Raw genomic sequence first — 25528 nt, forward strand, 5'->3', positions numbered from 1 at the left:
TCCCACCCGAGATCCAGACAAAATTATAATTCTAAAGGATACATACAGCCCTATGTTCATTGCAGCAGTATTCACAATAGCCAAGACATGGAAACAACCTAAATGTCCATCGACAGATAAATGGATAAAGAGGATGTGGTATGTATATACAGTGAAATACTATTCAGCCATAAAAAAGAATGAAATAATGTCATTTGCAGCAACATGGATGGACCTAGAGATTATCATACTAAGTCAGAAAGAGAAAGACAAATACCATATGATATCACTTATATGTGGAATCTAAAATATGACACAAATGAACAAAATCTACAAAAAAAACAGACTGACAGACATAAAGAACAGACTTGTGGTTGCCATGGGGGAGGGAAGGATTGAGAGTTTGGGACTAGCAGATGCAAACTATTATATAGAGAATGGATAAACAACAAGGTCCTACTTCATAGCACAGCAAACTATACTCAGTACCCTGTGAGAAACCATAATAATGGAAAAGAATATAGAAAAGAATGTGTATATATGTATAATTGAATCACTTTGCTGTACAGCAGAAATTAACACGACACTGTAAATTAACTTTACTTCAATTAAAAAATTAAGGGATTTTTCTCAGACCAAATTTATTCTATTTTGTTAATATGGAGGGTTCAAATAATTCCAGATTACATATCAACCAACATTCACAACACCTGGAATTGATTCTCATTAATTGTCATGATAATCATGTAAATGGAAAAGAGGAAAAGTAGAATTTCTAAATGAAATTTTCTCACGTCTGACCTTTAAAGACAGTGATTAGTTACTGTAAATTTTTACATCCAACTTTTTTAGGTTTAAAAAAGTCAAAGAAGTTAAGTTCAGCCAGTGCCTGGTCTTGTAATCTTGTCTCCCTTTCATTATCCTACTTGGTACAAAAAGAATAGTAAGATTCGCAGAATCCCAGGAGCACTGGGCAGACTAATTAATAGCTATAATATGCTTTCAAATGCAGAATGCTATATCTGTATGTGCTAACTTTTTTTTCCAGTAATCATGTTAATACCTTATTCATCTCACTGGTAATTGTATAGCGCCATCACCGTAATGTAATGATGTGCACCATGCAAAAGTCAGATGAGATGATCTAATGATGTCAAGATGAAATGCTGTCAGCGTAAGTCTATAAAGATAGTATAACACTGTCAAAAATAAAAGGAAATTATGGCATTGTAAGTTCTACTAACATTAAGAGATGTTAGAAGGAAAGGGTTCTACAATCTGGGGCAATGTCTGTTATGACAGATGTGCTCAAGCAACTTAAAAGACAAACTGGCATTCCTCATCTAATTTCCTTTATCCAAAGAGTTTTTATTAAAATTCTCTGTTAATTTCCTACGTGAATGTCTTCAAGCCAAGAATAGGACTATGATTCTCAAGAGCAATTTGTGTTTGAAACATTCATTGTTCTTTGGGTCTATGGTCCAACATTAATTGCACCAGATAGTCATTTCTTTTACAAGGGCAAGGAGTACATTTTTCAAAGTTTTGTGAAAGGTAATAGTCCTCCAAGTTTCACTCTTTGAAGAAACCTTGGCAGTAAGAGAGATATCTTTGTTGTATATGTCACACCTCACAGAAGAAAAGAAATACAGCCCTTTAACACAAGGTCAGTTTAGGCATAAGCATTTATCCTCTCTATATACCAGATTTTGAAAACCTTTAGGAAGGTCCAAGCTTAAAAGAAAACAAAATCTCTCCGTGTAGTTTTGTGCATTTGGGAGCCTCGGGTTTCAGTTCCCTGAAGTTTTCTGTTATGTGGGAGACTCAGATTAAATGATTTTTTAAATATAGAGGCGTGATTTCTGCCAAGACTGTTAAAAAGATAATAATCAAAATGAAATAAGGGATATAGAGTCAACACTTAGGAAAAATTAGACAAAAGATTGAACTTTGTTGTACTCAGAGATTCTCCCAGTCTATGTGGTGTCTGTGTGAGCTAGAGACAGATGCACCTTTCTTGGGGCAGATACAGCCCCTCGCCTGGATATATGGCTGGGAAAGTATGGTACAGGCTGGATTTTAGTTCCCATTCTCCCTTCATCATTGCACCCTTGTGCAGCGCACAACCTACACAATCACAGGTGGTGGTCCTGACCATCCCTAAACTCCTGGATACAGGCCCAGTAGCTCAACCCCAAGGCATCTAGGAAACCTCTGCTCTCCCTACCATGAAAATTTCCATGATGTCACGCTACTGAACAGGACTTCCCAAGGTGGTCTCCTGAAAGACTTTGGGGAATGTCAGAAGTATACTCTAAGATCAAGATTTGGCCAGGACAATTCCAGCTTACTCCTTTTGTCCTAGGGTAATTATTACCATCTCCTTTTCATTTTCAAAAGTGTCCTGGTTTGAATGATATGGTCACCTTACACATAACTCTGATAAGAAACTGAAAATTTGTTAGAATAGTCTATAGATAGATGTGTGAGACATAGGTGAATGTGAAGGGGGGAGGAGAAGAAAGAAAGGAATGGAGGCAAATGGTAGAATGAGATCTCCAGCTCAGTTTTATGTAGACTGTCATTAGTTCCAGGGACCAATTGTTCATTGCCATTTAACATCAGTTATGAAATTAAGCTTTCTATTAGAGCAACTTCCCCTGAATTTTCCTGGTTCCAATGCTGAGGACTCCCAAACCCCAATTTACATCATACCTCAATTCAACTTCCTAGGTTAGTAACCAGCAATTGTATCCTAAAGAAAAGTGAGATTCATTTAAGGAAAGGAAATTGTTGATGTAAACAAACCTTTACAGGGACTTCCCTGGCGGTCCTGGTAACTAAAGCCACAATTCTTTGCTTTCATTTTCCACAGGTTAGAGGATTTCCAGTCTGGGAAATTTTTGGAAAGTTTTGCAAGATTCCCCCATGCAATATACTTACCAGCCACAGGAGCATAATTAAGATTCTTAACCTCTCTGTCTCACATTCCTCCATGTAAATGGGATAATGAAGGCACCTCCTTACAGGCTGTTTTAAAGAAGAAATGAAGGGACTTCCCTGGTGGTCCAGTGATAAAGAATCTGCCTTACCGTGCAAGGGACTCGGGTTCAATCCCTGGTCAGAGAACTAAGATCCCACATGCCGTGGGGCAACTAAGCCCACGCGCCACAACTACTGAGCTCACGGGCCTCAATTGGAGAGCCTGTGTGCTGCAAACTACCTGCACACCACAACTACAGAGCCCATGCACCCTGGAGCCTGCGCGCCACAACTAGAGAGAGAAAACCCGCACACCACAACTAGAGAGAAGGCTGAGCGCTGCAACGAAGACACCACGCACCACATTGAAAGATCCTGCATGCCTCAACGAAGATCCCACATGCCACAACTAAGACCCGACTCAGCCAAAAATAAAAAATTTTTTTAAAAGAAATGAAAAAATATATGCAAAGCAATTAGCACACAGTAAATTCCTAATGAATGTTATTTTATATATGAAAAGAGTACCAGGGCTTCCCTGGTGGCGCAGTGGTTGAGAGTCCGCCTGCCGATGCAGGGGACACGGGTTCGTGCCCCGGTCCGGGAGGATCCCACATGCCACAGAGCGGCTGGGCCCGTGAGCCATGGCCGCTGAGCCTGCGCGTCCGGAGCCTGTGCTCCGCAACGGGAGGGGCCACAACAGTGAGAGGCCCGCGTACCGCAAAAAAAAAAAAAAAAAAAGAGTACCAAATTTGTTTATGACCAACTTTTTTTGGTGTGTGTATACAGATAGCATTTTAACCATGGGAATTTTTGACTAACCTTAGGTAACAGCAGAGGTTTATGTAGTGAAAATAGGAAGTTAGGAAGTCAGATTTCTCAGTGCCCTACTTACCTCTCAAGAATATTGTGGAGGTAAGTATTAAATTATAAAACCCGCTGAGATTTTTTTAAGCTTAAAACTCTAAGCAAATTCAAGGTATTATTATTATAAAAGTAGACTCTTTGGGCTTCAGTTTACTAATCTGTCAAATAGGTATTCAAGGAGTACCTTTTATTCAAAATAGATGTATTTGAAAGTGGATATGCATTTCTAAAGAGCTAAACAAATATAAAGTTCCTAACCAGAATTCCTGCCAGCGCTACCTCCCTCTGGCCCACCCACCTGGAGTGCAGCTTGTCTTCCATGGGCAGGGGAGAGCTGAGCCAGGCATCTCCCTTCCTCATGTGCCCACTGACCTACAGGGGCAGGGGCTTGGGCAAGCGCAATGTTTAGCACAAGGAAAAGGGGAACACTGCAAGGTTGGCAGTAAGAGGGAAAGAGGGATGAGGCCAGGCAGGGAAGGGACATTCACTTGGCACCGCTTACACCAGCCCTCAAAAGCCAGGTGCTTCAGTCCCAACAGTAGCGGCTGGCAGGCAGTGCCACCACATCATGGCTCAAATCTGCCAATAAAGAGTTGGGTAAGAGTGCCAATATGGAATATGAGTAAGTCCAAGTTAAAGGAAAGGCAAATATCTAAGTTGAAGACCAGCCCTAACAGCCTGACATAGCTACTTCTCAAGGCTACTGTGAAAGGAGAAGTGAATCATATATGAAATCCCTTTGGGAAAAACCATTTAAAGGCCTATAAAATTTGCACAAGACATGCCAAATGTTCACCATAAGACTATGAAGAGGAAAGGAACCCAGTAACATATTGCGAAAACTTAAGAGAATGTTTTCCTAAACTGTGATATTTAGGGTCACGTTGAATTTTAATGACCCAGGAAAAGAAAGTCACAAAGAACAAAATTGTCATCAGCAACTTCTACCCCATTTATTACAAAGTCTCTGGGAAGTACTCCCCAGAAAACAACCCTTGGGTGGACACACGCTTTTCCTAAATGCCACCCCAATGACTATTCTAATTCAGAGACAGAAGAGTGGTCATTAATGCCTGGCTGTTTCTGTCCTGTTGTTCTCCATCTACTTCTCTTCCAATCTTTTCCACTGTTCTTGCAAATTAAGGGGAAATCATCAGGTGATTTTAATTACTAAATTAACTAAAATCACCAGTTTTACACCTAACTCACTGGTTTCAGGAATAATTCTATTAAAAAGGTTATCACTGTAGCAAAGATGAGCTCTTTGGTTCATCTCTTTTTCTCAATGCTAAAAAATTCTCCTTATCCTCTCTAAGTTTACTATGTAAGTTAACTACCAGCGACCTAGCACAGTTACTCTATAACATGACCCTGAAAGTGTCTGAAACTCTTAAACAGCAAGTGTGAAAAAGCTATGACAGTACACCCCTGAAGCAGCAAGAGACTCAAATAACAAAAGAGGTAAGGGAAAAGTGCAGGGAAAGAATAGTGCATCCACAGTATATTCTGAATTTCTTCATGTATGAATACAGCTACTCTAGCCTCTGTCAGTTATTCGTTTATTTAATTTGTTGATTTCCATCTTCACTTCTTTTTTTCCTAGGAGAGGATTTAATACAATATCTGTTTATATTCTGTGGCTAGCTGAAGTCCAGAGTTTCATAAAAAAGAAGTATCTTTTCCCTCTACAGTTCCAAGCATTCCTGGAACTTGTAAGTAAAATTCCAGATATCCCTAAACCCCATTTTATTTTTTCTATTGAGATATAATTGATACTTATATTAGTTTCAGGTATACAACACAATGATTTGATATTTGTATATACTGCAAAATGATCACCACAGCAAGTCTAGTTAACATTGATTACCATACACAGTTACATTTTTTCCTTGTTATGAGAGCACTTAAGCAACTTTCAAATATGCAATATAATACTATTAACTATAGTCACCATGCTGTACATTACATCCCCATGATATTTATTTTATAACTGGAATGTTTTACCTTCCGATCTCCTTCACCCATTTCACCCACTCCTCCAACCCAATTTTAAACTAACTATAGTGCAAATAAATAAATTTTTTTTTTTAAAAAGGAAAGAAAACTAACAATAGTGCATGCAGACACATAGTATGTTGATTGCAAAATGAGGGCTGTTGAAAAGTTGCAGTAGCAGCCAAAGTGTTCCCTGATTTCCGAAGTAACCAATTAAAATGCATACATCATTCAGGGGTAAAACTGAGAAAATGCACTCAAACCACTGGGAACCTGCAGTCACATACGCAAAGCTGTAACCCAGGATGCAGCAATAAATTATATGAATGTATATGTTTACAATACTTTGCTAAATGCACCATCTAAGAGTCTGCTGTGTTGAGAAAGAGAAATAAAACTAAGACTTGGTGTTGCAAAAGAAAAATTCTGCTTAACTGCTCTTGGTCTATATAAGTTGACTGTTACTAAGATTCTGGGTACAAGAAGGGTAAGGTATCTTTTCTGTCCACAATTTTTTTAAAAAAGGACTCCATTGCTGTGTCAGCTACACTTCACTTGGAAAGCTATTGACTTCTCCTTCCCGTTGCCTTTATTTTCTTCTGCAGGAGCACAGAGGGATGCAAGTCCAGGTGGGCACTGTGCCTTCCACTGATTATGCTGTGTAACACAGCAGGGAAACCTCTTATCTCAGGCTGGGGTTGCCTATTTAAGAATCTTTCTCTTTACAAAAGGTATAAGGTAGTAAACACAGCTGTACAAAAAGGTTTGGTATTTTCTTGCTGTTTGTTTTAATCTATTAAAATGATATAATTAAGGCAGGGTGCAAAAATATCTATAAAACTGTATTACCCACCTGAGTGCATATATTTGTGGGCCAAGTTTTAACCCAGCTCACAGTGATTGAATAATCTGAACGGATTTGACTTTAGAAGTGATTTTTTACACCTTTGCATACAGTGTTGTCAGATCATAAAAACACAGTGGCTTAGGATCAATGAACTTTAAAATTCTAAACTGATCTTGGAATTAGAATGTTATTAAAAATGACTTAAGCTTCACTCTTGCTATCTCCTTGCCAAAATTGGATCATTGCTCTGAATTCCTGTCTGCCAATTACTTTTCTTTTAACTCCACAAGTGGTATTTTTTAATTGGAATTTATGTATCTTTAAGAAGAATAAAGGTTTTGTAAATAGTGTCACAGCCAAACCTTCTTTTCAAGAAGATGAAATCTGAGTTTAGGAGGAAGAATATGACTCAATTTCAGTTTGCAAAGACGTATAATAATATAATCCCATTTACTTCCTACTTAGATGAACTTGAAGTGTTTTCAGCTGTGGTATATTAAATTTGTCTCATAGAGAATAGATTTGAGTGGATACTTAAGGCCTTTTCCTAAGCAGTTATGTTTAAGTTAAATGAATAAACACATTTTAATGTCTTAATTATAAAAACAAAATCTGCCAAAGTCTATGATCTGCACTATCATTTGGAAATAGACTGAAAAGTCCTATTAGCTTGGAATTAAGCAGAAAATAGTTTCCCCCTCTGGGGATTTTTAATTTATTCAGAATATTTATATAATTGCCTGCTAGTGAATCCTCTGAGATTACTTTGTTGGAGATGCTCTTTAACTCCAAACACATTTTTCTTGAGGGCAGGGGGGTACAGTAATTAATTTCAGCATGGCAGGAATCTTTCTTTTTACTTATCCTTTCCATCACCTCCCCACACCCCCATTCCCTCACCTCCCTCCCTGGATGACCTCACTGTCAATTCATATGGGCTCCAAAGCATTTTGGCTTGGGCCTAGTTAGTTCAGCCTCACAAGTGCACGGGAAGAACTTTAAACCTCGGTGGGGAATTAAACAGTTTTGCTAACTCAGAAGATGAACCACCTCTGAATGTCAGTTCCAAGCCAGTATGCCTGGCTCTCTATCAAGAGACACAAAAGCCATTCAGCTGAGTTGCCAAAACCAATGACAACAACTTGTGATATTTTTTAAAGACTTCACCACTTTTGCAATCATCACTCCTGTTTTTTCATCTCATCGCAATTCATGGAAATGTGTCTTTTATCTTCTTTTTTTTTTTTTTTTTTGCGGTACGCGGGCCTCTCACTGTTGTGGCCTCTCCCGTTGCGGAGCACAGGCTCCGGACGCACAGGCTCAGCGGCCATGGCTCACGGGCCCAGCCGCTCCGCGGCATGTGGGATCTTCCCGGACCGGGGCACGAACCCGTGTCCCCTGCATCGGCAGGCGGACTCTCAACCACTGCGCCACCAGGGAAGCCCGGAAATGTGTCTTTTATAGACAAACATCAAACTGAAGATTTCAGGGCTCTTACCTTAAGTTATTAAATGATCTTCATGCCCTAGCTCAAAGAAAAATGAAGCTCCATTGTAAATAAAATAATTACTCAGATCTATCTCCACAAAACATATGATGTAACCAGCTGTGTTTGTGTTTGAGATTTGTAGGATGAAAAGTACTCTAGATGGATCCTGATCAATAAAGACATAATAGGGCTTCCCTGGTGGCGCAGAGGTTGAGAGTCCGCCTGCCGATGCAGGGGACATGGGTTCGTGCCCCGGTCCGGGAAGATCCCACATGCCGCGGAGCGGCTGGTCCCGTGAGCCATGGCCGCTGAGCCTGCGCGTCCGGAGCCTGTGCTCCGCAATGGGAGAGGCCACAACAGTGAGAGGCCCGCCTACCGCAAAAAAAAACAAAAAAACAAAAAAACATAATAACAGTGAACTGCTCAGAGCAGTTTTCGCTGGACAGATAAACAAAATAATAGACAAAGCACTGCAAATGAAAACTAAAATAAACCTCAAACCAATGAAAGGACTTTTAAGACAGGTAGTCCACGGATTTAAAAAATTCTAAAATAAAGAAGACTTGTTTACATCAAGTTTGCATATATGCTAGTGTCATGTTATGGAGGTCCTTTATCTACGTGAATTTCGTGCATCCAATTGATGAGTACAATTTTTAATTAAATAAAATAGTAGCGTCCATATTAAAAAGATCATAATTTATAAACTAAATATTTTCAGGTGCAGTAATTTGTTTGCGCTTCAAGCCCAAAGGAAAGGATGCTCTACTTTTGGCACACCCATGAGTAAGTAGATTTCCAGATAGGTCAGAGGGAAAAAACTGAGTTAGCAGCTATTAAAATGATCCCCCCCCCACTTCCCCTGCCACGCCTTTCCAAAGCACTCTCCCTGCAAACTCAGAGTGGCACCATCTTTCCAGTTCCCGGGAGTAGTGAATCACCCTCAGTCTCTCCAGCGCCTCATCCAGTTAGAGGAGAGCCTGCTTCTTCAGAACTGTCTAGGAAACAAGGGTCACCCTCAATTGATTCCAGCCATCCCAGAGCATGGTACTCCCCCCAAATCGCTGGATTTCGTGCTAAAACCCAGAAAAAAAGTGATCCGGTTGGAGGGGGGAGGGGGAGAGGAAGAGTATGAATATATACGGAGTAACGTAAAGGAAAGAAAGGGCGTGGGAGTGGAGAGAAAGATCTGCTGGAAGCGGAGAGAAGGAAAGCCACGTGGTAGCCGACTCGAACCCCAGGACAAACGGGCGTTGTCCAGCCAGGGACTGTGAGCCTGGGAAGCGTTTGCCATTTGCACGCTGCTCCTCGCGGACACTGGGTGGCGCTCGTGGTAAAGACTTGCACTACTCTTAGGGCCCGTTTCCCTTCCACCGCCTCCCGCCCTTTGCAAAATTCGGCTACTAGGAGATGAAATTACTCACATTCTTCCTACGTGTCGCCGTGAGGAGAGCACTTCTGGAGAAGTTTGAAGCCGTGGGGCTGTTTCTCCGCGGCTGGGCCTGTCAGTGGGTTTTGAAAGAAGTAACAGCGTCCGGCCCGTTGGCCTTAAAACAAAGTTCTGAGCCTTGGTATCACAAGCACCACAGTACCAGCAGAAGTTGCTACCCTGACAGCCGGGATACCCAACACGTGTGCGCCCAGAGTGTGGGTCCGAAGCGCCGGCCAGGCCCGGTGCTAGCCGCGCACAAAGCCACAATGACTCTAATGTGAAAGGAAATGGGACCATATTGTGATCAGACTCGGGCTCCTTTTAACTTAGCGCTCCCTCTCCCTCCCGCTTCCTTTAAGGAAAGGAAGGGTAGGGGGAAGTGGGGTCAACCTAGAAAAGAAGCAGGACAAAGCAAGAAAGTCGATGCTCTGGACCTTCAGAGACACACCCAGGTTTGGAGGCCTCACCCAGCAGAAGCCTTTGCACAAGTGGCTCGGAGTCTGGCGTGAGGGCCACCACTTTAGGAACGGAGAAAAAGAAGTTAAATCCTTCCTTTTCACCCCACTCCTTTTTGTCTTGTGTAAAACATGGGAAAGAATGTCTTTTTTTTTTTTGTCGGAGGAAAAGTGAAATTTAGCAAGGTCTAGAATAATTTAACTTTGTAACACTGTGTTTTCAACCGGATTTTGAACTTCTAAATTTTGTCCAAATTCTGCAGCTTCCAATCTATCCAGATTGGAATCTGCCTTCTCAGCAAGGTCTAAGGACATTGCTACGAACACCCGATTTAGCATAACGGTATTGACCTCATTTCCCACCACGTAATAACTTTTAAATCTATAAAAAGTAGAGAGGGCCAGGGTGGGGCTGCGGGGATACGGTGGGGTGCTGTGGAAGGCCGCCTGCTCCCCGAACCGGGAGGCGCTTTGAACCATCCCTGGCATTGCTTTGGGGAAGCGATTCGTGTAATTAAACGGCAGGATGCGTGTAAGGTGACTCGATGGGCGCTGAGAACTCTGGAGCAGAGGCCAGGGCTGGAAGCCTGCTGCGGTCTGTAGTGTTTCCCCGAAGCCCTGTGGTCCTTCTCAGCCAGAACCTAGCGGGTGAACGGCCGTGCCGACATCCATAGCATGGGGTGAGGATGGGCGGACAGCCTTGGCTCTGTTTAACTGAGCTTCTATCTCAGAGGAGTCTGGGGCGGCACAGGCCGCAAGCAGGGACTCGGGCGGGTGTGGGAGGAGGGGCGCTGTGGACCCTGTGACACACACCTTCCCTTCCCTGTTTGCGCCAGAGCTGAAGTTGCCCCTGGAGGGCTATGCGACAATAGCTGTGGTTTTACGGCGCCCAGAGGCAGGGAGTTGGTGCACATGTGGCTGCTCGGCTTTGGAGTTTCGGAGCGAGGCTGGCCTCCTGCTCCGAGTTCCGGACCCGCCCCCACCCCTCGGCTCTCCTGCTAGGCTGTTTTGGGCCAAAATAGCTCCACAGCCAAAGTGAGGCTAAACTAAGACTAGACACAACTAATGTAGACGTTTTCTTCTTCGGTTGGGTCGGGGGTGGGGCGGGGAAGGGATGAGGTGGTGATGAGAAGCCAGACTGTTCCACCCTGGATGTCGGGTGGAGCTCCCAGGTTCCGGGTCTTAGAACCCCTGGAGGAAGGTGCTGGGAGGGCCCAAATCAGGATCCAGCTCCTGGAGTGTCCTATTTGAGGGTAGAGGAAGTGGGTAGCGGTAAACTGACTAATGTTAAATTTCTAAACTCCCAGCTAGATCACCACTAGAGCAAGAGTGACACTTTGTGAAAGGCAAACTCTGGATCCCAAATACCAAGTGTTTGATTCCTGAGCCTTTTCTCCCTTTGCATATGAGCTAAGATGCTTTCACTGCAAGAAATAAAGGGATTGAGGGTACAGGAATCCGGACCCTGGGAAATGGAAAAGCAGGCCCTCAGTGCCACCTCCATGGAGCTGGAAGAGGGAAATCCATGGGCTTCACCCAACTTCCCCAAAGAACTTTTATCTATCTACTTCCCAGTGTTCTTGGGGTTCCCATTAGTCCCGTGAGGACAAGTCATAAGTAGACCATTCACTTTTGCAGGAATGTTTGACCACTGAACACAGAATTACTGATCCTCTATTCCAACAGCATCCAAATAGACTAGAATATTAAACAAAGTGTGGGGCTGCCCGCTCCTCTTGGGGACCAGCAATTTGGGAGTCATTAAGTTATTTGTGCTTAAGACAGCGATTTTTTAAGTCATTGTAGGGATTTGGGCTTGCAGGAACTCTCTCTGCCATTAAGAGTGCATTCTTGAGCATCCTTGTCTCGCCCTTGTCTGAGAAATAACTCATTTCGGGCAAAGGAAGTTCTTGCTGCAAATTTGTCTGTTTTTTCCCAAATCACAAATTTTCAACACATGTAAATTACAGCTTGGCTCCCAGTACCCCACTAAAAATATTGTTCTCATCAGTTTCTTCTCACCTTTATCCCACATCCCTGCTCCCCACCCCGCTTTGATTCCCCATTTCAATATTAGTGTTCAATCCACACTCGCCCCGCTGCAGCTCGAGGCTGGCTGGGAGGTGCAGAGCATGGAAAGACCGTGGTCGACCTCATCCCCAAAACATGTGCGTTTTCTGAGGCTGCTGATTGGAACACATTGTCTCCAGACAGTACAGAGCTGGGTGTTGGCGCTTCTGCGTTGTCTTTAGTATTCACTGAAAACAGATTGCCTGAGGACCCCCTCTTCCCCCAGCAAGCAACAACACACACACACACACACACACACACACATACACACACTCCCCCCCCCTTCATTTTTTCTCCCTCTTTTTTTTAAGCAATGCTTTGTTGTGCTAAAACTAGTTGGACGAGTTAGGGTGTTGCTGCTGCTCCTGAGGCCCTGGCCAATGGAACCCGATCCACCCCGCTGTGCGTAAGCGCGCAATTAAGGATTTAACCAAGGCTGTGCTGCGCCTCAGCCAGCAGTCAGCCTGCCGGAGACAGAGCCTCCAAGACTCCCAGCCTCCTCCTCGCCGCCGCCGCCGCCTCTCCTCCTCCTCCTCCTCCTCTTCCTCCTCCTCCCTCGCTCCCACAGCCATGTCTGCTTAGACCAGAGCAGCCCCACGGCCAACTCGGGCAGCCGCCGCCGCAGAGCAGCAAGGACAACCGCCGCCGCCAGCGAGCGATGACAGGAGTGTTTGACAGAAGGGTCCCCAGCATCCGATCCGGCGACTTCCAAGCCCCCTTCCAGACGTCCGCAGCCATGCACCATCCGTCTCAGGAATCGCCAACTTTGCCCGAGTCGTCGGCTACCGATTCCGACTACTACAGCCCCACGGGGGGAGCCCCGCATGGCTACTGCTCTCCTACCTCGGCTTCCTACGGCAAAGCGCTCAACCCCTACCAGTACCAGTACCACGGCGTGAACGGCGCCGCCGGCAGCTACCCCGCCAAAGCTTACGCCGACTACAGCTACGCCAGCCCCTACCACCAGTACGGCGGCGCCTACAACCGCGTCCCGAGCGCCACCAGCCAGCCAGGTACGGGGGCTGGGGGTGGGGACCGACACAGGGGGAGCCAGGATCAGGGAGGAGCGACATGCGGTGGGAGATCCGGGGCCGCGCCGTCCACTGCAGTGCGGGCTCACCCGGCGGAAGGGAGTGGGGGCCGGGACTCTGCAACCAAGAGAGGTTCCCGAGCCAGCATTTTAGAGATTCTTAGTAGAGGAAGCCCGCGGGGGAGTTCGGACAAGCGTCTCTCCTCTCTGGTACCCTCGGGCGACCCCTCAGCCGCTGGATTCCCAGCTTGCCCGTTCGGAAGCCGGCGAAGCTGGAAAGAGGGTAGGGGTAGAGAGGGGAAAGAATCAACCAGCCTGAGCGGCGTTTACGTAATGAACGGAAGGTTATTTGCTGGATGTTAGGGTAAGCGTGCTCGAGGAGTGGGAGTGGAAGGCTGCCTCAAAGACTCTGCGGGGATTAGTGTGACAGCAGCCGCGAGCCAGCGTGGTGCGGGTACCCGGAGCGCGCGGGGCGGGGTGGGGGCCGGAGAGCTGTAGCCCGCCAGAGGAAGAGCGCGCCGAGAGCCTTGCGGTTTCTCCAAGGCATTTCCCAAAACAAAAAGCCATTTGAAGGCGGAGGAGGGTTGCTGAAGGGTCACGATATTGGAGCAATACTTTTTTCCTTCTCCCTCAGATGCCTACAATTTGTTTCTCCTTCCCATCTCCTTTTGCATCTGCCTTGAAACTTAGTTGGAGAGTTTAAGAGGGTTAGTGAGCTTGGGCAGTAAGAGAGGTATGAGGTCTCCTAGGAGACGTTTTGCTGGTCAGGTTTGATCTCTTCCCACCAGCACATTAATAATCCTGCTAATATTAGCATCCCCTGCTCTGGCAGAATCGAGACCACAGCCCTCATCCTCCACCCTTCCTCTCCTAGGAGCTCGCCACACACACACACACACACACACACACACCGAGGAGAGGTTCTCCGCCCCTTGCAGAGATGGGCACTTTTGATAAGATGGTACTTTTGTGAAAGGGGACTTGTGGCCCCAGGGCACGTTTGTAAAACACGCGTTCCGAGAGTCTTTTTTCTCCCAAGTCTATACTCACAATTCTGCTAAATTCGTCCTGACCTGCCGCCCCTTTCCTACGAAAACACCCCACCGCGGATTCCTTTTCAAATTGTATTGGAACTATAACTCCTGATAAACTTTAAAAGACTGCGGGGAGGGGGGGCGGGTGGAGGGGGGAGGCGTGTCTTCGTTCCTTTCAGTGTCTCTGAACTTCGTGCATAAATGAAAGATTTTTTTTCTTTTGGCCAAGAACTTATTAAGTCTATTTGTAAAAGAAACCAGACACATCTGTGCCCTCGCAGATCTGCAGGGAGATTATGGGGTCTGCATAATCGGCCCTCTGTCTGCGGCGGCTCGGACGGCTTGCTGCTGAATTGAAGGAGCATAGTTTGCTTGTGGGTCTTTGAACTTTGGAGACCTCGGTTAGCGTCTTCCCTGCCCATGCGTCTGGCCTCTGCGGGCGCCCGAACAGACGCTGACATAAGGGGGGCCGCGGCCCGGGGCCTCCCCCTTGAATCCCCGGGAGCGGCTGGCCAGACTCACCCAAGAAACGTCGGTGAACACAGGGTGGGCTTGAAAACGAATCCGGGTGAAGCAGGAACCGCTGCAAGGGCTAAATCCCGGACGCCGAGAAAGGAGTTTTGCTGTACAAGGCGCCTTGCACAAACCCAGGAGAACCTGAATAAACAGAGTAGGGAATTAATCAGGCTACCTGGATTTTCCACGATGGGGAGAGAGGGGTCTCGTGAAGCAAAGGTGGTGATATGGGGAAAAGAGAGTGAAGGCTGCGTGGTAATAAATTCAAGGACTGTATTTGCAAGTTCTGCAAAAGGGCCATTGTCTGCCGACAACTCTAACCGGGTCTGTTTTGATTATTTAGAGAAAGAAGTGGCCGAGCCCGAGGTGAGGATGGTGAACGGCAAACCAAAGAAAGTTCGTAAACCCAGGACTATTTATTCCAGCTTTCAGCTGGCCGCGTTACAGAGAAGGTTTCAGAAGACTCAGTACCTCGCCCTGCCCGAACGCGCCGAGCTGGCCGCCTCCCTGGGACTGACGCAAACACAGGTAAATCCGGCCGCGGCTGGGCCAGAGCCCCGCCTGGGCTGCAAGCCTGGCTTGGCCGCGGGGTTCGGTCCCGGCGGGCTGGAGCCGATTCAGTAGGGCCCGCGAGAAACTCACAGACAGAAAGACACTGACCCCGCGCCCTTCCCTCTAGGAGTCAGGCCGGGTGTCGCCGCCGTGCGACGGTAGGGATGGGATGGAGACCGCGTTCATCCCGAGATGCAAGCCCCACCCCTTCGAGCCTCGGGCGTTGAGGGGCCGGTTTCCTAGGCTGGAAACAAGGGGAGAGTTGTTTCTAGGACACTCTCGAAGCTGTGAGAAACTGTCTGGTTCTCTGCACAATGCAGAGCCTCTCGGGATGAGCGGGGCCCGGCGGACTCTCGGTGGTCTTAGGCCGCGCGCAAGCCGGGAACGTCGCCTGCAGCCGGAAGAGCTGACGGGTCACGCCCTGCGCCTGCGGAGCTTTAGGCCGCAGCAGCCTGACCTTCCGAGGTGGGAGGGCGCGGTTGTACGGGGAAATCTGCCCTGGATCGTCCCGTTCCCTTCACTCCCACCCCAGCCCCACGGGGGTCTTGGGAAGAATAAAGAATGTCATCGGAGCCGAGGAGGGAGTGAAAGGGGTCGGTCGGGAAACGGGGAGACCGCTCCTCGTTCGCCACACTCGCGCACGCTCGCGTAGCCAGTCCCGCTCCCCTAGCTCACCGGGCCCTGGCGGTTGTTCTGGAGACGTTCGTGGCGCCGCTTTGTAGGCGCTCCGCGCAGGCCTACCCGTGAGCGCTCGCGGCCGCGGACACTCGCGCCCCCTCCCCCGGCCCCAACAAAAGACAAAAGCCTGGGGGTCCTGCCCCAGCAGCAGCCAACAGGGCGCCCTCTGGGGCCCGAGATGCAGGCTTTGCCCCCGGCCCAGCCCCTTGACCGTGGGCCGAGAGCTGCGGGGAGACGCCAGGGCCTGGCCTTCTGGGGGCCGAAATCGCCTCCAGTTGCCACCCTGGGGGAGGCGCGCGGGCAGCCTCTGAGTGTCCCGGTAACGTGTGCCTTTGTTCCCCCACCCAGGTGAAAATCTGGTTTCAGAACAAAAGATCCAAGATCAAGAAGATCATGAAAAACGGGGAGATGCCCCCGGAGCACAGCCCCAGCTCCAGCGACCCTATGGCGTGTAACTCGCCTCAGTCTCCGGCGGTGTGGGAGCCCCAGGGCTCGTCCCGCTCGCTCAGCCACCACCCTCATGCCCACCCTCCGACCTCCAACCAGTCCCCCGCGTCCAGCTACCTGGAGAACTCGGCTTCCTGGTACCCGAGCGCGGCCAGCTCAATCAATTCCCACCTGCCGCCACCCGGCTCCTTACAGCACCCGCTGGCGCTGGCCTCCGGGACACTCTATTAGACCGGCCGCTTTCTCTTGCTGTCTTTTTTGGGACTACTGTGTTTTTGCTGTTTTAGAAAATCATTTAAAAAAAAAAAAAAAGGAATTCATATGGGGAAGTTTGGAAAACAGAAACAAAAAAGATTCATGTGTAAAGCTTTTTTTGCATGTAAGTTATTGCATTTCAAAGAACCCCGTCCCCCCTTTTTTTACAGACGAACTTTTTTTGCGCAACTGTGGACACTATCAATAGTGCCTTGAAATCTATGACCTCAGATTTTCAAAAGACTTTTTTCAATGTTATTTTAACCATGTAAATAAGTGTAGATAGAAGAATTAAACTGTATATTCTGGATAAATAAAATTATTTCGACCATGAAAGCAAAATGCTTCTAAAAAATACTCCATTTGCCCCACTTATAATGGGCTAGTGACATTTTGTGCAGGCAATTAAAGGAAGACAAACTCTGCAGAGATCCAACAAGGCAAAAGGGAAGACAGAAACTGGGGGCTGTGTAGATGCAGAACTGTAGATGTGTATATGTTGGATGCTGCACTTTATATGTCTATATACATATGTGGCCTGTTTAGAGTACTGCCACATAATATACATTTAGGTGTTTTTTGGCCTAACCACAAAAACATTTAGATAATTTTAAGTTTAACCCCAAATTGTTTCAGGTAGAAAGTAATGCTGGAATATAAATACAGCCCTCCCTGTGTGTAAGAAAGCAGCAGAAATCCCTCAATAACCACTCTGAATTCTAAGCTCAAAGCAATTATGGTGGAGACTGACCCCCTCCCCATCAGCCTCTGTGTATTGCCAGAGCAATTAGACAAATTACACTCCCTTCAAAGGGAGCTTCCAGAGATAAGAAAATGAAGAAAAAGAAGAAAAAGAAATTTCCCCTTCTATTACATTTTTTAAAAAACCTGAAATGTTTGCAGTGTGGCAAATGGTAGTACCTTGAACTCAGTGTATGATTATAAATGTATCTGAGCTCTTTCACAAGAGGAAAGGATCACAGGACTTGAAAACAATGATGGACCTAAATCAGTAGGCCAAGCAGGGCATGTGTGTGTAGGGGGGATGCATTCGTTCTGCCAAGAGAGGGAATTATGAGGTGGAGGAAAGGAAGGAAAGTATTGTGGCCCCGTGTTGATTTCATATCATGTGAGACAATATTCCAAACATAAATTACTTCCTTCATCCTCTTTACCGCTCTGGTTTTTTCAGGAAGGAGCTCTCTCTGCTTTGCTTTTACATAAGACAGTGGCAAAGCAGGTTCCAAACGATGGGAAACTGCATCTGTTTGCAGGGATTTCTCTTTTGTGAAGCCTTCTCTGGGGCAGAAAGGAAGGACTTGCAGCAACCCTGGCCTCTGTCGCGTCCTTCTCCCTGCACCTCTGCATACAGACATCAACAGAGTGACCAGAGCTACAGCCCGGGTCTAGAGCTGTACTCCCAGGCCTGAATTGTGGGTGTCTTTTTGACTGTCCTTTAGTTCGCCTGACTCTGTTTCCTTGGGATACCAAGGGAAATCGTTTGTTGGAAATTACAAGATGCGTGAGATATATTTTACAGCTAGGAAGTCAGCAGCAATAAATTTGACAAAATAGTTTTCTTGGGCGGGGGTGGGGGCGTGGGGGGAAGATTAGAACGTAAAAATTTACATCCTGTCATCTGAGGACTTCTGAGAAGGTTCTTCCAGGATTGGGAGACTAGACCTGAAAAGGCACGCTGTGTGCCCTGAGGGGAATTTACCTGTGTGCTCTCTCTCCTTCTCTTTCTCTCTTATTCTCCTTTCCTCTCCTCGTCTCCTTACTTCTCTTCCCCTTTCCTTTCTAGCCTGCCAATTTAGAAAGACCTTGAGGGGATTTGATGGTTTGCCGGTCTTGAGAGGCACCCTGCCTGGCTCCGGGGCGGCGCATGGGCCGCGGCCAAGGCTGTGGACCCCTCCTCCTCCCCCACCCCCAAAGCGTTTCTCTTCTCGAAGCTTCTCGCCCCCACCCCACCCCTTCGTTCCCCTCCAGCCCTCCTTTCTCTGAAGAAGGTCCGGATGGCGACGCGCTTGGGGGAAAGCCGTGCGGAGCCCACTTTGTTTTCTGCGCTGGCAAAGAACAGGAGGATGAGGGGGAAAGGTAGAGGGATCCATTTCCTGCTTTCCATCCTTGGCTTGTAAGGCGTGCGGGAGTTTCCATTGCACCGAGAGCCAGCGCTTTACGTCTGGTGAATCCGGCTGAGAGAAACGACACCCCCCCCCCGCCGCGGTTTCCGAGCGCCAGCTTCTTCCTGCGCTGGCACCCCTCGCCGCCCTCGGGTGCGTGTTCGCGAAGGCTGGAGGGGGCGCACCCACTGGGGGCCTGAGTGGCAAGAATGTGCTTGGAGCACACTCTTTACCTTTCTACACGTGGAGAGGGCAGATATTGTTCCAGCCGTCCCCATCACCTCCCCTCCTCTCTCCTGCTTTGAAAAGGGGATCCCTTCACTACCACCCCCGATCGGCCGGCGCGGTCAAGCGGAGGGAAGCACGAGTTCGGACTCTTCCCGGAAAGAAGAAGAAAGCTCTTCTTTAACGACCACCCCGCCACCCCCAGCCTTGACACTGCTTGTTGTTAAGGACACCAGAGCCTCGTTGCGACGCGGGCACGCATGACGCCGCGCGGACAGACTAGGTTTCAGGATCCCTTCCCTTGTGCTAACCTCACTTCTTCCACTCGCAATGGCCTCTTCTCTCTCGCGGTTTTTTTTTTTTTATAACTTGGTCCGGGAGCCGTGGACGAAAATATTCTGGCAAACCAGTCTGCAGCGGGTTTTCCCTGGCACCGCGGGGATTCTCCCTGGGGAATTTAACTCCCTGCAGTCCTGCGCCCAAGGATGTAAAAATAACAGATCCTCAGCAAAGGCTAAAAATATCCGTGTGATGTTCCTCTCCCTTGCCCTGGCTTCCACCCTCCCTCCTTCTCACCATTGTTTATCCCTATATCTAATATAAACATGTACCACTCCCCAGCATAGTCCCGGTCTGCCCGACCCCACTCTCCTGACCTCTGCCTGCCCCTTCCGGTCCCCACTTGCCAAGCTCTCAGTCTAGTGCTCCCGAGATGTCAAGCTCACCCCAAGATTTAATTTTCTTTTCCGTGGGCTTCTTCACCGCGCCTCCCATACTCCCCATCTTCAGACCACCTCACAAAGCCCAGGAGGCCGAGGGCATGCTGGCAGCCAGGGCCAGTATGATTCTTTGGTGCCCTGTCCGCCTCCTGGGCCATCGTGTAAAAGAGCAGATAAATTGGCCTTTGTTTGAGGCTCGCGTTGGGCTAGGCGGATTTCTGCCCTTACTCCCCCGCCCTTTTTCCTGGCGGCCACCTCCTTGTGGAACAGGGGGCGGCCTGGGGAGCCGAGAGAAGCCGCATTCCTGTGGGTGCCAGGCGGCTCCAGTGCTGAGCCACAGGGCCTGAGACACACACACAGAGGAACCCGCAGACCTCGTTGCCCTTGATCTCGCTCCCTCTCTCTCCCTCCGGTTGGGGCACCCACCCGGGAGCCTGTCCACCCACACTCGGATCCACCCAGGTCTCGGCCTCGGGCAGGAGCGTGTTGACCCGCACACCGACACACGCACGCACACTCTCCCGATGACACAGGCACAGGCTAGGCAGGGATCTCCCCGCCCATGCCAATCCTCTCTCTCCCGCCCCTTATCCCACAATCCCAGACGCGCCGGCTGGCCTCCTTTGGCTTCTTTGATCCCACCGGACGCCCCACGGCTCGCGCCGTCCCGGCCGCGCCGTCCTGGGAGTCGCCCGTAGCGCGCCAAGGCCAGGCGGTGCTCGGCTCCTCCCAGCGCGCTCTGAAGCTTACTCCGACCTTGACACCACTCGGCCTCCAGAGCTCCCCAGCCCTAAGCGCGAGGGATGCCTCCTGGAACGCTGCCCCTTGGCCCTCTCACGCCCCCCAGCGCCTCCTTTTATTCGAAGAGAGGGACCTTTAGGGCTCCCCAACCGTCACCCCCTCCCCACCCCGTCCCGCAACCCCTCGGATGGCGCGCCTCCCGCCGGCCGCTGGGATCCCGCCAACCCCGAGCTCTCGAGCCCTCCCCGGAGGCACGCCCTGAGGACAGACGCCCTCCGGCACCTCTGGGAAGCGCGCCACACCGGCGGATCCGCCTGCGGTCACCCCTCTCCTCCGCCCTTAAGCACCCCCTCCCACAGCGGCTGGACGGAGGTTCCCGCCTCCCGGGAGGTTGGGGAGGGGGCGCTGCGGCTCGCGCTCCCAGGTTGCCTGCGAGTGCTGCACACTGTACTTGGTTTTTCCATGGTCCCAGCGAACTCTGGGCCTCGAAAACAGCCCAAATAGTGGTAGCACATATGGGATTGGCTACATATTTTTCTACGCAGCCCCGTCCCCCCACCCCCGCCCCACCCGCGCCGCATCCGCGTTTTCTTTTGCATCTGACAAGCTTTAGGTTCCCCTGTGGTACAGGGCAGAAAGTATACACACAAGAGTATCGACTGCGGAGGGGCGGGGGAAGACTTCCCTTTCAATCATCCAGGGCTGCCGGCTGTAATGTAATAACCTGTTTTATAGGTCGAGCTCTAACCGTAAAGATAGGAACCGAGGGAATTTACATGAATCTCTCTTTAAAAGAGAAGAGAGTCCTGATTTGCAGCCATTGTTTCTGCTCTTTTGTTCGCTGGGACTCCGTATTTACTTCTGATTTATGGGGATCCGAAGGAGTCTCTTTGCCAAAAACGCACGTATTATTGAGTCTGTTCCACATCCTAAACCAAAATTTATATAAAACCGTGAAATACCACACATTACGACCTTTCGCCACAGGAAGGGGAAAAAATGGCTTCATAACATCATTCTACACACACACACACACACACACACACACACACAAGTTTCAGTGAGGATTCTCTGTCAAATCTCCACCATGCACAGTCTAGTGTACTTTTTTTTTAAGAAGTAGGTGGAGGTGAAGGGCGGTAGACAGTACCCAAGCTATGATTTATTTTAAAGCATTTTTTTTTCTTGGAAAGGCGACAAGAAGCCACTGGAAGCTTGTTGTCATTCAAGGACTATTTCTGCCGTTTGTCATTTGCAAGATGGGAGAAGAGGGCGGGGGAGGAGGCAGGATATGGACTCAACTTTCATCTATAAACAGGGGTCACTAAACAGGGGACATTTCATTATTGCCCTTAAATTCACAGGAGCTAGTAAGCCTGCTTGCCACCCTGCAGGGTGGCCCTGGCTGGGCAGCTCCAGGGTCTGTGAGGTGGTGGGAGGAGGGAGAATCCTCACACACTGTCCTACAGGCTGAAAAAGATGCCCAGGAAATTCTCTGTGCTCATGGTGGGAAAATTGAACTCCTGGGAATCTGTGGGCTTTAGGTGTCCCCGACCAGGACATCCCCACCAGGAACCAGAACTGGACTCCAGAAGTTTCATCCTGGCCGGGGTTCATCCTCCTCATCCTCAGGAGGTAGCAGCTGGAACCCAAGGTTTGCTTTCACTCTGGAACCAGCACAGCGCCCCAGCCTCTCTCCAGACTCACTTGCTGTAATTCTCCAACTCCCTCTCTCCTCAGTCCCTCCATAGTTTAAGGAGACTGACCTTGCTCTTTTACAACCATATCTGGGGCAGGGACAGTTCTTTAACAAAAATACCAGACTTTCTGGAATACAGAAAGAAGTACATCAGTGACTTGTAGCAAAAGAATCAGCTGGACTGGTTTACATGAGAAGGGGAGCGTTAATTAATAAAAGTTAGTGATAGGATTAAAGGCAACAGCCGGCGAAGCCGAGTGGAGGAGACAGCTTCCCAGCCGGTTTTATTTAATTAGCAGCCATTAATACATTTTCTGCTAATATCCTTTAGAACTCTCAGTGACTTGTTCCCAGTGAAAGAGAATGGAGATGAAGCTTAGGAACACTTACAAACATCCAGGGCGTTTTGCTCTGATGACAAGAGAGATTGCAAATTCATTTTTTTAAATGTTCATAAACAAATGACAGGCACATTCTGAGGCTGCCTTGATGGAGACAATTGTGAAATTGACAAATGGTCTTTGCTTGGGGGAGGGGCACTTTTTTTGTTTGTTTTTAAGTGAAGATAATGCCTTAGGAGAGAGAAGGGGGAAGGGGGGGAAAGACAAGTTAAAAAAAAAAAAGAAAGAAAAAGAAAAATTATTTCAGACTCCAGGCAGCAGCAGATGTAGAAGCCCTTGCAAACACATCAGCCTTACACATATTGAAGATTTGGACACGTAATGCTTCAGACCACTGATCTGCTATTTTCTTAATTCCCGCTCTTCTTTTTCCATATGAATCAGTCTTTTGTCCTTCAGGGTTTGATTTGATCGCTACTGTTCACATTTCACTTTTGTATTTTCCTCTTCCTATACCATTACTCATTGAGTGCCCTGTGAAATTACAATCGTACATTTTCAACTCAGCAACCCATTTGCCGTGCAAAAATAGGGTCTAAATAATGGCTGAATTAGCCCTACTGGACAGTTTCAGATGTAACACTCTGTAATAATTATATTGCAGGCTGGATTAGGATGCTATTATCATAATCTGGACGTTTACAATTATCTGTAATTTGCAAAGATGCGCCAGGTCTTGATTACAGCAGGTTTTTTTTTTTTGTATCACGCTAACCATCACTAAACAGTGACAGTAATAACAGCTAATTTTGCTGGCAATATAAGAGGTGCTGGGGTGTGCAAACAATTTCACACCTGGATGTGCTCACTCAACCAAGAATATAGAGAAAGAGCTTCTGCCCTGAGACTCAGAAAAATATTCTCCTCTGCTTCTGTTCAGTATAGATTTCTAGACCCTGATCACTGCTTAAGAGATATTCACTGGGGGTAAGTTTTTATTTCTTGCATACTTCAAGACACAGTTCATATTTCTCTTCTCACACTTTCCAAGCTATATGTGGTGCTGCTGTGATTTATTATGGACTGCAACTTTGCTTTAGAGATGTTTTTGAATTCTGACCTTTTATCGCCCTTAACAGTAGAAGGGTGGTCGTTCTGGTGAGTAAAAGGATTTGGGTGAGAATGGGATCCTTAAGAACTCGATTGTCTTTCTTGCTTTCTGTGCTGTTGATATTTGGTGCAGCTTGTGACTAGAGACTGGGAAATGGACCGGGTTTCTGTAAGGTATGGAGGGAGTCTTCTGGAGATTCCAATCTAAAATATATTTGAAAAGTTGTTACTCAAAGCTAGTCCTAGACGAATCCATTGAGGTCTTTACATGTGGCGATGATTTTAAGTTTGGGGGCGCTGAGAGAGCAAACGGAGTTCGCGACAAGTGCTCCTTTAGCATCACGGGTATGCGGACATCGGCGACGGCAGGTGTAGTCTGAATCTCTCGACTTTATAGCCCCTTTGACGCCTTCCTCCATTTGGGAGAAAGTTTTCCGGAATAACTGGCCTCTGAAACCCTTTAGGGCTGCTTTGCGGTGCCTTTGCCTCAAGCTGGGGGTGGGGGGAGGGGGAAGGGGTGGGATGCCGATCGTAGAGCTGTTGCCCACGAGGCCCAAACGCCGCGACCTTGGGGTTGGAGGGGCACGATTGGCTGAGACGCAGAGCCGAGCTGCGGAGCCAGGGAACCAGTTTGATTTAGGAATGCACCCGAGGAAGACCCTCGCAAGAAGCAGTGCAGTTCTATCTATAGATGACGCTGTTTCCTGACCCAGTAGATGCTGGAAGCAGCTAGAGATGTTAAGTGCAGGAGCCTGAGAAATCTTTGGTTCCCTCACCCCAATGCAGAAAGGCCTTTCTCCAGCGGGAACCTTTGGACGAAATTGTGTCAAAAGATAATGAGATGCTTATTGGCGCCGAGAAGAAATTTTCCCCTTCACCCTCACCGCCCATGCAGCTACTGTTCTTTTTTTTTTACTTGGAAAATATGGTCAGAACGAGGCTCTAGAACTCGAACTCCGGGGAAGTTCGAACGTGGGGAGGCGTAGTAGGCACCGAGACTGGGCGCTGCCTTCGCCTACGCCCCTCCTACCAACCCTTCTCTGGGGAATCACTTTACTATGGGGTCAATACATTCTAAAGAGAGAAAATGTTAACCCTTGAGGTTCAGAGGACCCAGAGGAAGCCCAATTCCAAAGCCAGTTCTGGAGAGGACCCCTTGGCAGAACTTCCTGTTTAATTAAACTCATATTAAGAGGTAGAAAGAACGAGACAGGAGCAACATGGTAACACCTCCAATGCGTTAAAATGCATTTTCTGGGTTTCAGAATTCCATGCACTCACAGTGGTTTGGCATGTGTCTGGTGAATTTTTTTTTTCAAGAAAAATTAGTGTTGGTTTCGATGTACGGTAGCTTCCTCTCTAACGTAATTTGAATAATTCAGCAAAGCCCCACTACCAGCTGTACTTCTGCAGCCTCTTCCATTCTTTTCAGCATTATAATTTTGGTTAATTTTCAATTTTAGGTCCTACGTCTCTGCAATTTGTGTATGAATAACAGAATAATTTCCCTCTTTTGTTTCGCCTTTCCTGTTCCTGAATCTAAATAAAGATGGCTTTTTAGTATTAAAAGTGGAGGAAAATTACAGGTAATTATCTTTGACGGTAAAAACGCTGTAATCAGCGGGCTACATGAAAAATTACTCTAATTATGGCTGCATTTAAGAGAATGGAAAAAACCTTCTTGTGGATAAAAACCTTAAATTGTCCCCAATGTCTGCTTCAAATTGGATGGCACTGCAGCTGGAGGCTTTGTTCAGAATTGATCCTGGGGAGCTACGAACCCAAAGTTTCACAGTAGGAAGGGGGAAAAAAGAAAAGAAAACATTTTTCCTAATGTAACAATACGAATGCTAGAAAATGACAAGACTGATCGGTTTTAAACCATTCTGAAGACTGACTGAGCGTGGAAGTTGCTCAACAAAAAAAGGAACGGGTATATTGG

The 25528-nt window shown here is 47.7% G+C and overlaps 1 protein-coding gene across 1 annotated transcript; it reads left to right on the forward strand.

The window, feature by feature from the left end:
* Positions 1-12576: 12576 nt before the first annotated feature.
* Positions 12577-16964, forward strand: DLX5 (distal-less homeobox 5). The gene is made up of 3 exons (XM_029234218.1): positions 12577-13129; positions 15040-15224; positions 16275-16964. The coding sequence occupies exons 1-3, from the start codon at positions 12775-12777 to the stop codon at positions 16602-16604; spliced, it is 870 nt and encodes a 289-aa protein (XP_029090051.1). The 5' UTR covers positions 12577-12774; the 3' UTR covers positions 16605-16964.
* Positions 16965-25528: the final 8564 nt, after the last annotated feature.

Source organism: Monodon monoceros, unplaced genomic scaffold (assembly GCF_005190385.1).
Source record: "Monodon monoceros isolate NGI ecotype Baffin Bay Population unplaced genomic scaffold, NGI_Narwhal_1 Super_Scaffold_2, whole genome shotgun sequence".
NCBI classification, from domain to species: Eukaryota; Metazoa; Chordata; class Mammalia; order Artiodactyla; family Monodontidae; genus Monodon; species Monodon monoceros.